At 41.8% G+C, this 12439-nt stretch overlaps 1 protein-coding gene across 4 annotated transcripts in view; it reads right to left on the bottom strand.

The window, feature by feature from the left end:
• Nucleotides 1–12439, bottom strand: part of ncor1 (nuclear receptor corepressor 1) — an 82538-nt gene that overhangs the window by 15069 nt on the left and 55030 nt on the right. For 3 of the 4 annotated variants that reach the window (XM_049591441.1, XM_049591440.1, XM_049591439.1), the window contains exons 20-28: nucleotides 11119–11551; nucleotides 10895–11018; nucleotides 9084–9261; nucleotides 8308–8475; nucleotides 4944–5110; nucleotides 2390–2504; nucleotides 560–645; nucleotides 253–421; nucleotides 36–161 (exon numbers count right to left, since the gene is read on the bottom strand). In XM_049591441.1, coding sequence (XP_049447398.1) covers nucleotides 36–161; nucleotides 253–421; nucleotides 560–645; nucleotides 2390–2504; nucleotides 4944–5110; nucleotides 8308–8475; nucleotides 9084–9261; nucleotides 10895–11018; nucleotides 11119–11551 — 1566 coding nt within the window. The remainder of the gene's footprint in view (nucleotides 1–35; nucleotides 162–252; nucleotides 422–559; nucleotides 646–2389; nucleotides 2505–4943; nucleotides 5111–8307; nucleotides 8476–9083; nucleotides 9262–10894; nucleotides 11019–11118; nucleotides 11552–12439) is intronic. The other variant, XM_049591442.1, reaches the window with a different exon arrangement.

Here is a 12439-nt window from a genome sequence, read left to right on the forward strand (position 1 = left end):
AGGGCGCATAGTGCTCATTAACACACAAACAATACCTTCAAATGGAGCTCCTTCCCTGCCAGGGTGTCCCCTGCCCATGGGTCCCTCCATCATGTCGTAAGTGCGTTTCAGCTCATGGCCTGTTCTGGGGCTGCGGGTGTTTTCTCTGGGGTTCTTTATAGCTTTCGGACATGAAAAATACCAATCACGTTTGTGTGCTTGGTAAAGGAATACTCATTAATCATTTGGTTTATCAATGATCACAGCACTTACCATCATAGGAGAGGATGTGACCACTCTTGCCTTCATAGATGACGTGACCTTTAGACAGCTGCTCTCCCCTCGCCTTGTCTGGGCTGCTCAGATCCTCTGTGGCCAACTTTGTGATTGTGCCCTTCAGGAGGTCGGCAGCAATGCTGGACTGGGGCAGGGCAGGGGTGCCCTATGGATTTTCCAGAAAAGAGCAAAGATATAAGCAAAAACACATACCCCTCAGATATGTGACCAATTAAAGGCTGTCATTTATCTATTTAGGTTTCGATCATAACTACCCTAAAAAGAAATATCATTTCATTATTACCTGAGTGATTGATCCACTCATAGCCAGACCCTCGCCCATCTTCGCTGGGTTGCCTCTGCCATCCTGCATGGAAGGAACTGCAGCTCCTGGAGAGATAAGAAAGAGAGTTGAGTCATGAGTGGTTGGTGTCATCTTGTCGTGATGAAGGTGGTCAATAATGTACTTGGCATGCTGCTTTGTCACAAGCGGAAACTGATCAGTGATGGTGGCAAATCTTCAAGATGGCAGCGACAAATTTAGACAATTAACTATGGTACCAGTACATCCAAAAAGCAGCCTACATTTCTTCTGGTAGATAAATCAGTGTGGACAGACCAAGAAATGGATGGGAGGAGCTGGGGCTCTTACATCAAAATCAAAATGTTGGGCTCAATGGCCGATGACTGGCATGGTACATCGACCCTGCATGGTTCGACTTGACTCACTCACTGGGGCTAAGTCATTTTCTCCATTTTGTTTTCCCCTGCAGACAACACCCAGTCATTATAGGCGGGATTCTTAGCTGATTGTCACAGGGATGCCACAAGAAACTGATGTGACATCATCATCAAAGTAACACTTGTTGAATCCTTTCATTGGCAACCACAAACAGAATGTCTGCACATACTTGTACGGGGCAATTTAAGAGGCTGCCATTTTTTAAAATCTGGGTCAAGTTAATAAAAATATTGCGGTCAATACTGACGGTAGTTAGGCTATTTAAAAATGATGGGTTTGTGCTGGAGGTCCTGTGTCATGGTGGTAACGATTCTCTCTGACCAATCAGTTTAACTCCACCTTCTAGTATCGACTCAGCTCGCTTGGAACCTTGACTGAAGTGGTAACAAAGACAGAGTACCAGGTACTATACACACTACGTTTACTAAAAGGAAAACCCAAACAGAGCGAGTCTAGAAGTAGAACCATGCCCTACCATGAAGTGTAAATGCATAATTAAAATTCAATACAATGATTACAGCTTCAAGACTAGAGCAGTAACAGCAGCAGTTCAGGTTCAAGGACAGTGAGCCCTTCCCAAAACGCGAACACAACCCAGGCTGACAGTATTCATGTGATCTTAAATTAAAGAAACTACAAGCGACTTTGGATTTGTGTTGATTTTGGCGGCCCCTGTGGACAAAAGTGGTAGTGTTTCCATGAGTACCACCTCTTCATGTCTCAAAGATCTTGACCTGGTTGTCACATGTGTTTTGGAAGCAAGTGAAAGAAAGACACAACTTATTTTTAATACTACTTTCACTGCCAAACTTTGCCTGGGAAAATGTAAACATAAACTCTTCCTGTCTGCTTGCCGTAAATAGTTAAGTCTAATTTGGTGGGGAATCAGACCCGGGCACAGGCATTAAGAATAAGTATGTATAAATAATTATAATATCTTATATCAGTATCTTCTCACTGATGGACTTGTTTGCTTATGTAGGTCAAGTATAGGCATCAATTTGAGACTGTTTCATAAACAGTTAAAAACTCTGTAGCTTTTTTAAAATGTTATTCAAATTGCTGTGTTCTGTCTGTCTTTATGGATGGATAGATGAATTCTGACAACTTCACTTTTATGTCATCACAACAATGGGCAAAAAACATGCAGGATATTTTAAGTGTGCCATTACTGATCCATCTATTTCAATATGTTTGAACACTGACGTGCAAAAATCCATTATATAATAAAAGCTCGCTTCAGTAAATGTCATGGTGTAGCGAAGTGAAACCTTATGGCCTTCACAACACAGTTATCCCTCAGAGGTGTCGTTAAACTAGGTGGGGTTGGGACTTAATGTCTAAAGCTGCAGAGGAGCCTACTCCTAGTGATGTGATGGTGTGCTTTCCTACCAGGTTTGTTAGGATCCTGGTGCCGAGGCAGACCCAGAGAGATGGAGCCCACGGTGCTCTTAGTCCCCTCTGGCCCATAGACAGCGTGGGACGGCAGGTATGTGCCAGGAGTTCCCTGGAAAAACAGGAACAAAGATCAAGGTCAGGTCACTGTGTTCACAAAAACAAAACAGTAGCGTCAAAGGATGTTGATAGTCTTTTATATGTTTCAGTTATTCAGTCATAAACTTTGGTATATAATAAGATAACAGCAGATAACAGCGAAGGAAAGTCTCAATTTCCCCTGACAAAAACACCTTTTACAACGGCCTAGTTGCTTGTAAGCGCGACGACACACATGACACGGGTTTGTTAGGGAAAATATTTTCTTGAGTGACTTTAGTGATTTTAATATTCTCACAAACAATCTGTACATGGGTAATCTGGAATTAATGCTCTAAAACTGTTATGTTTTTCCTAATTATTAAAGGTAAGGTAAAAGATATAGACTGACCCTTATAGGCTGAACTAGGAAACTGAGACTCCTTCCGAAACATTTTCACACTTAATAAACTTAACAAACTTAAATATTGTATGGCATTTTTTAACAAGCTAATTTGACAGGGTATATGTTTATATATTAATTCTGATATAACTGAACCCTTTCACTGATACAAGATCCCAATAGAGCTGCAACAATTAGTCATTTATTTGTTGGCACCGTTCAACATAAACTTTTTTTTCCAGTTGCCTGTTCGGGCAAGTGGGTCATACAGTAAATCTACTTCCTGAAATCAATTTTCACTTTCCCCTACACATATTTTTATATTTATTAGAGGTTATCAATTAACAACAAAGATGAACTTTATTGTCATTTGGTACTACACGTGCATATCTTAACAGAGATGATGCTGATATGGCATTTTATTCCGTACTGTTGAGCCCTGGATTAGTTGATCGAAAGAAAATTCACATGCAGTTATCTCAGTAATAGGTGAGCCGTTTTAGTTTGAGAAAAAACAGCAAACATTTGATGGTAGCAAGTTTTTAAATGTAAGACCAAATGATTAGTCGAGAAAATAGTCAACAGATTTGTTGATAATGAAAGAAGTTGTTAGTTGCAGCCTTGGATCACAGCACCTCTGAGAGCTGGTTCAGCCCTTCAAAAATACTTGAGATAATTTGTCAAGCAGTACCAGTTGAGCTGGTTCCATTTCTGCAGGGCTGAGCTATTGAAAAAAAAAAGTTGCTCATGTAATGAGAGTCAGCAAGCTGTATATTTGAATTTGAAAAAAGTGCATCTAAAGAATCGTTTTTCTTTGCAAGATTAAAATAGATGAGAAATTGTTTACAGTTATTTGAAGATTCTCTTCACTGTTGACAGACTGAAAAAAATAAATATATAAAAAATTATACTCAAAAGAAGACCTGCATCCATTACTGTGGAGGCATAATGCATTCACTTGCTTTGTTTTTGGATTAACCAGATTTTTTTTATGAAAATAAAAACTGCTCATTTTTCAGAAGTAAAAACCTTATTATCTTAAAATTTGGAAAAAGTATTAATGGAAAAACAATCTGCTCTTTTTTCTTTGCTTTTCTGAACTCTGAAAAATCAGATAAATGCAACTTATTAAATGAGAACTTTACTAGATTATCTTGTTTATTCTGAGACACAAGGACAGACATTTTTTTCATGATAACTTTTCTCAGAATCCTAAGATAATAATCTCTAATAAATTGTGCCTCTTTGTTAGTTATGCTCTCTAATAAGCACTCAGCAGTGGAAAAAAACATGACTCTTAAAGATACCATACTGTACTTTGTTGGGTCTAACCCTTTGGTAACTCAAACACTGTGTCAAAAAGCGATACAGTTAATATTCTCAAAGTTAAACTGACTGAATCAACCCAACAAAATGTTATTAATAAGGTTCAGGGCTGACGTCCGCTGTTGCTAATAATGTTACTACAACTCCTTGGGTCATTTATTTGTGACAGAATAATTTACAAGAAGATGCATCTCATCAGGATGCTATAATTTGACACACTGGAGAAAACACTTTAATATATTGGTAAATAAAAGGTAGGTAAGTGATTTATAGAAGATTGTTTGGTGTGTCAGATTGTCTGTTGTGAAAAACATCTCATCATCAAACCCAGATGTGTTCTTTCTGAGTGACGGATGAAACTGATGACTAAATGGAGCTCTCTGGAATTTTCCTGTAAACAAACAAAAGTTGTTTGTATTCGTTGTTACTCACCAAAACAAACTGTGTGAATCCTTCAGCTCTAACAAATGTGTTGACTGCATTTTCTTTCTCGTAAAACATTTTCAGAGCTGATTCTTCATGTATTTTAAATCCAATTATTGTTGCCAATTTTTATGAGATTTTACTTTCCTCATCATAGCATTTTTGTTGCAAATGTTTTAATCCTATTATTTTTAGATAAATAAATTCAACACCTTCTAAGACTTTTTAGGGATCTATGGGAACTCTACTTTATGGTTTGTCCTTGCTGGTGTAAGTAAGAAGAGGGTTGCTCCGCTGCCATTATCCCCTTTGGCGTCTTACCTGGGAGATGGAGCCTCCTTGGATGAAGGAGGGCTTGTCCGTGGGCTTGGTGGTTGGAATGAGTGGAGGAGGAGAGGGAATGTTGGGAGGTCGACTGGGTCTGCTGAATGTCACGCGGACTCCATCTGGCATACTCTGGACCAGCTGGTTGGGGGCAGGATGGAGGACTGGTGGGGAGTATGAGAAAATAATCAGAGATGTTGCTTACTGGCCAAAATTCGGACATTAGACCCCTAAACAGCAAAGTATTAAGAACTCACAAAACAACTAACATCAGCTCACACAGTAACCTACAAATGTTTCGCCTGCCAGACGCCACAGCTTCAACCCACCCAACATCAGGGTTCCATTAAGCTCCATTTCCCATCAAAGGCTGGGTGATAAAATATTCAGCTTTATTCAGACAGACTCCAGTGAGTGGTGAGGTAAGCACTGAGGACCTCAGTTAATAGCCTGTCCTCAACTTGAGGTAACCTTGGCCCACGCCTGCTGTCTGCATTACCGTCTCCTGGGAAAGCTGAGTAGACGAAATGGATCGCAACACACAAGCAGAAGACCGGGGGTAACCTCCACGCAGGCAGCGTGCCTCATGCGCTGCACTCTACAAAATCAAAAATGCAAATGGATGTGTGAGAGCTCCTCCGGCGCGCACGGACGTCATCATCCTGCTGGCTCACACAGGGACAGACACGAAAACAAGCAGCTCCATGACGGATTTATAAATCCTCTACGCAGGGGGACTGTGCGTCAAACATTAAAATTCATGCTGCGGTTCATCTTCGGGGACAAAAACCTCATTTGTCAGGGCACGAGAAATAGGTCTGCCCCAAATGACAAACAACAACAGTCAATCTTTAAGAGAAAATCCATTTCCACATCGACAACAGCAACAGACATTTTCACAGGGAATTTCCGTGCACCCTGGTTTGGTGGACTACACCCTTTTGCCTTAGCTGAAGCAAGAACTTGTTGCTCTCCTTGAACCATAATTCTGGATCAAACTTGTTCATAATGTTGACCCCACTCCTGTTCCCCCTCATACATCTCTTTACTCTAGTATCAATATAGAATTCTATAAACATCTGTGCTAGAATTTCCACCTTGTGGTTGTTTGCCTCCGTTAACCGGTCAGTTGTTTACATCCATGTCTGACTCACATAATACCGTGTATGTAGTGAAGACTTTGAGTGAATTCAAAGGTATTAAGTGTATTTTTTCTTGGCAAAATGGTAGTGATCACTATACTGACATGCAGGGTATGCCACGATTAAAATATCTGCAGCCACATTTTGATTTTCTAATTTTGGAGCTGGACCAGGTGCTCTGTTGGAATGTATCGTTCGGTTATTCACTGCTCCACACTTTCAACTTAATAAACTTCAATAATAATGAACTTTATTTGTATAGCACTTTTCAAAACACAGTTACAAAGTGCTTTATGGAGACAAAAAGTAACAGGAACAGCAATAAAAACATTGAACATAGGCTAAGACCAGATAAATCAAGAGTGAGTGATAAAAATGAACAAATAATAAAATTGATAAAAGGAGGTCAGAAACTAGACACACGACAGAATTACTGTCACAAAGCATTCGAGAAGGCCACACCGTTCATTGCACTGGGTCTGCATGCAGCACCTGTGCCTTTCATCCATCCATCTAATCTTGACAGCTCTTACTGGATGGTCTCATCCAACCCGCGACTCAAAACTCCACAAGCAGCTGCTGAGGAAAAGAACATGCTGCGTTCACAAACCGGCAAAAACCTCTGTGGGCGACACTGGACATGTATAATTCCAGAGAATAATTTCCAGTGATAAGCATGCTGTCTTTGCTTTGAGCTTATTTTTACTGAGGGACACAGGGATGTGACAGAGAGCTTCGTCACATGGTGCGACAACAATAACCTGAAGCTCAATCAGCAGAACCAATGAGCTTGTGGTGGAGTACCACAGGAACAGGACAGAACAGAAGGTTGTAGCCATGACAGTAGATATTGGTTCAAATATGGATGTTGCTGCAAAGAAGCAACATTTATTATTCGAAAAATTGTCAAATAGTTGCCACGATTTTCAAATAGTGTTTTTGCTTGTGTTGCCCATCCCTACTTCACACTCATCTTCAACCTAACAGCACAGAAGATCTTTACAGCCATCACAGTGTCAAGGTGGACATCTAAGATTAGCGTCACCATCAGTATCTGACCAAATGTCTACCGTTCAGTTTCTGAGATATGGCGTTGAGTAAGGACCAGAAAAGTGTTTTGCAGAACATTATGATGTCACAATGAAGCTGACCTTGGACCTTTTTGGATAAAACTGTCATCACCTCATAATTTTATTCTATTAGACATTTGTGTGGAATTTTGTCATAATTAACATATTCTTGAGTTATGGCCAAAAAAGTGTTTTGTAAGCTCACAATGACCTCTGACCAACAAAATCTAGTCAAGTCCAAGTGAACGTTTGTGCCAAAGTCTCCAGAAGTGTTCCTGAGATAATGCTTTTATGGGAATGGGAGAGACGGATGGACAACATGAAAATATAATATCTCTGGCCACCATCTGCCGCTTGCCCGGAATCATAAAAATATAACTGGCGATGATGGCTACTATTGACTGGCAGTGATTCACACACCATCTCGGCCTCTTTCTGAGACAAGAATGTAGGACAACGGACAAGATTAGGAAAAGAAGCGTGCTCATGTTTTCTCTGTGCCCTGGTGGACGGACCAAAAATAATCAGACTCATCGTCGACATATTCGCTGCAGTTACAAAATCACCATTCTACTGTCTCCAGCGTGTGATTACACCAAGAAGAGCTGGCTCATGAGATACAGGCTCAAAGCACAGATCCATGATACCACAAACCAAAAGCCAACTATGCAGAAAGCAGAACACTTTCAGAATAAAATCACTAGAAAAACATTTATAATGTCACAGTTTTTAGTGATTTAATATTTCTTGACAGAAATTTGGGTTTCAAAATGTATTGCTCATGTCAGCTGACTCATGCTACAACTCTAGTGTGTGTACGTATACCTTTGGACAAGAGGAAATTCAACCTGACCTCTACCAAAACCCGACTTATGACAGGATTAGAAAATCCCACAACAGCGCTCGTCTGCTACAACTTTAACTTCAAATAAAGACAGGGGAGCAACTGTATAAAACAGGCTATCATGAGAGCCTGTAAGAGTATAAAATGTACATATCAATACAGTGGCTCAAACATAAAGTATACTTTACTGCCTCCACTTTCAAACACAAGAGACTCCATGGGAGTCTGGCAGGGCAAGTTTGTATCAGCAGGAAGGGAGGAAGCAAAAAGGGAAGGAAGGAGGAGGTGAACATGTGTGCTTTTACCTGGTGGCACACTGTAGCGGGAGGCATTGGGGGCGTTGGGGTCAGGCTGGGGTGAGGCCCTGCTCAGCTCCCTGGGGGAGAGTCTGTAGGGAGAGCCTGGCCGACCAGAGTGGACCTCCTGGTCCAGAGCCAGCTTCATGTCATAAGGCAAGTACGGTAAGGGCTTACCTGCAGTACACAGGCATAAGGACAAAGGGAAGACTATTAAAACAAGAACTCAATGCTGTTGAGCACTGAGCTGACCTAGATTACAACTAGCACCACCAACTGCGCACACATCCGCTGAAACCTATGTGATAATTATGTTGGCGTCAGAGCTCAGCAGCTTAGTGACAGACGCTCTGCTCCTCACAGCACTCTGACTAAAAGGTGCTAAAAGCTTTGCAAAAATCATGCCGTAATGTAGTCTGCCAAGTGACTTTACCACTCAACCTTCTGAAGCTAAGAGGCTGAACTACACCCGATTGCCCAGAGGCAGCAAGTGTCCTACTCTGACACGCTCAAGTCATACAACCTCAAAAAACACCACAGTCCCCTTCTTCAACCAGAGAGAAGCATTGACGCAGACCGCAGCTTTGAGTTTGCATCTAATTTGAAACAGGGACAGTCCAGATCACCCTCAAACGTTTCCTCTTTCAAAAGGGAACAAAAATGAATGGGGCCTATAAAATGCATTAACTATAAATAGTCTACCACTAGCAGCGACAGGCTGACTGAGCGATGACCGGGAAGAAGGGGAGAGGAGGACAGAATGAGGATAGTTTCTGTTCTCTTACCATCTCTGTCTATTACAGTGGGGCTGCGGGTGTTGAAGGGTGGTCGGCGCTCCAGGTCTCCCTGATCCTGCCTCTGCTTCTCCTCTTGGTGTGCCGACTCGTGCGCTGCTTTGATTTGGTGTTGCAACATGGCAAAACCACTGATGGGCATGCCGCCGGGGCCAAAAGGACCAGGCACCTAGATAAGTCAAGGAGGGAAAAGGTCAAGATGAGTTGGAATTTCAGATATGAACTTAAGCCAAATTTGCATGGACTAGAATCCCCTGGTGACCTTTAGTCATCTGTAATAACTAAGGAGGTCGTCTGTGATCTTAATCCTGTGCGAATCTGCCATTTCTGTAATTTGTCAAATAAAAACAGGAACACAAATTGACTCCAGTATTTCGCAAAACAGAGGTCGTGGGATAATAACCTTCCAGTGTGAGTCATCATCTCTGTGAATTTTTTATATTTTTTTGCAATGTGTATTTATTCCTCCATGCTTTTTTTTTTATGCCTCTTGAGAATTATGGAGGCTGCGCTGGCAGTTGTAAATTAAAGTTTTGACAGTATTTTTTGGGAGCAAATTCAGAGGGCTCATCTTACTACTATGGTTCTTGCTCTGACATCATATCTGGGGAATAATGTCATTAAATTCGAGTATAGTACAGACATACAGCACGCCCGTGCAAATAGAGCTTAAATGAGGTATTGAATTTATCTGAACACTACAGAGAGCACTGACCACACCTCAAATTAAAATGTATTCCCTAAATATCTTCATTCAAAGACCTTAAAAGACTCTATAGATCTTACACTTTAAGTGAAAACAAACAGTTACTGGGGAAATTAACTGCAAAGAAGTTGAATTGATACTCTTTGGTTAGTAGATATAGCTACTGGGGACAACAAAAGCACTGTTTCCACTTTAAAACAAGACTTTGGTAGATAAATGATCCATATCCATGTCCACATTGTCAGCAAAGCACACCATGGAACTGTTGAGTACATCCAGCATAGAAATTAAGGCCCTGTCTAAACGTACAGATATTTAACCCTGACCTTTAAAACAATAATTCTGTCCACACAGCCAAACAAGGTAGCAAAGTGTGCAGACTATGTTAACTTTTTCAAAACACCTACAGGAGATCTCATCACCATTGATTTCCCTTCGAAGTCAGGATGGGAACTCACTCAAAGATACGACTGATGCTCTAGACATGAGAAAGTTTAACTTCTATTCCTCATCAACAACCCACTTATAAAACTGTCCCGTTATCTTCTCACCTAATCCAAAATTAACGATTCTGGTGGACTTTAAACTGCTGACACTGAGGTGGACCAAATAACACTGGGCACAGCAGATGCCTCCATTCGTCCATGAGGTGGTGAAGCAATACTAGGTTAAGATATAATTTAGTCATCAGACCAAGCAGTGCTAACAAAATGTAAACAAACGCAGCTGTTGTTGTTATTGTTTCTGGTGCATGCTCATTACCTAAAGAAACAATGCACATGCAGGTTTTGATAAGATGTCATCATCATTTTCCACATGCTCAATTTTACATGTCCACATGGCTACAAAGTATTTCGAGTTTTGAAAAATCTGCGCCATGGAAAGCGTTTTCAACTCACTTGTGTGTGGACGAAAAATGAAAATATCCTCATATCATATATTTATCTGAATGTCTGTATATGTGTAGACAGAGTCTAGAAGGCAAAAACCTTCTGGTCTTATCACATTGCTCATAATGACTGATGTGGGCAATGTGGGTATGCTTTCAACCTGCCGCCTGCCTCCGTGCCAGTCTAAACCTGAAACTGTGACTTACCATAGGAGGGATGGCGGCTGCCCGCTGATGCAGCTGCTGGATGTTGAGCTGGGTTTGCTTGGGTGAGGACACCAGCACCGAGCCTGGAGGGTTGAGCAACGTGGGCTTGTCCATGGAGAACATTCTGCAGAGGCAGAGAGCAAAATGTAAAATGTCACACTCGAAAGCATGAGCGAGTCCTGTGATTGTAAACCACAACACAACATGAGAACATGAAAACACACCTCTGTCTGTCAGGCTCCGCTTCTACGTCCTCGTCAGCACTGCAGGTGGCACTGGAGTCATTATCTGAATGGAGCTCCCTGTGCCTTTCACCATGCTCTCCCTTTTCTCCTCTCTCCTTGATCTCAGGCTCCATCTTGACCTGAACCTCTCCAGTCTTCATGTCCACATCCTGAGGTTCAGGTTTGGGATGCACCGAGCCTGCATAGGAAGCCATCCTGGCCTTTTCCTCCTGAGATCCAGTCTCACTCTCTGGGCTCTTCTCTTCCTTGACACAGAGTCCTCCGTAGGAGGGCTCCATGGCCTTTCCATTACTGGCCTGACCTTTGTCCTGGTCAGAGCAATGAGCATCTCCTGCAGCACTGTCTGCCCTCTTGGAGTCCCCAGACTGAGACGGGGAGGGGGCACTCTCTGTATCGGAGCTGTTGTCACCGCCTAAGGAAAAGCACGAGAGGATAAATAAGTACACGTCAAACAAAACATGAAACGCACAAGACATTGAAGCCAATTTGAATGGCTTTTAGGAACAAAGGACAACCCAAATAACATAAGGAAGACCAAGTGTATTATGACAGTGAAACAAGTGAATGAATCAATGAGTAACCCAAGAGGCCGCAATAACTAGAAACATGCACCCCCATCATGCAGGCTCCATGTCATAATTAGGGATATAACGGTACGTGTATTTCCCCCGAACTGTTCAGTAACAGACCTTCAGTTTGGTACGCCCTGTGACCCAAATCTGTCAAAACAGTCTATTTATGTCTACCACTGGCACGCACAGAACAGAAGTTCTGGAGCATGAGTTTTACCAGGAAAGTTTTGGCAGTGCACCAGTTGTCTATCAGCTGAAGCCCCTCAGTAGTCGGCTAGGCCTGGTTAACTGGGATAGTCAAGCTCAATGGACAAAGATTTGTGTCTAAATGCATGCCGATATTTTTAAACTAGGGGGTTTGGGGTCCTACGTCAGAGAATTTTGCATATCAGATGGCAAGTTGAATGTATTCTGGTGATTTTTTCTTTCCATCCATTAGTTGTGGAAATGTCTTTAGTTTGTCAAAATAAAAGTCCTCCGTTAGTTGTTGGGTTTTTTTGGAGTAGGTGGGTGGAAGGGCAAAATGTACACGTCCAAAATTTTGAGGGGATGGCGTCCCCTGTGACCCCCTAATAACTCGTGCTATAGAGAGTTTATCACTGCATCTATGTTGCCATACTTGGTCATAGAGTATACACATGTAAGCATATGGTTAAAGTGCTTTAGGCTTGCAGAATGTGCCGTCACGTGTCACATGTCAATCCATTGTGACTGCCCTGTATTAAGGG

Source organism: Epinephelus fuscoguttatus, linkage group LG12, assembly GCF_011397635.1.
Source record: "Epinephelus fuscoguttatus linkage group LG12, E.fuscoguttatus.final_Chr_v1".
Classification (NCBI taxonomy): Eukaryota; Metazoa; Chordata; class Actinopteri; order Perciformes; family Serranidae; genus Epinephelus; species Epinephelus fuscoguttatus.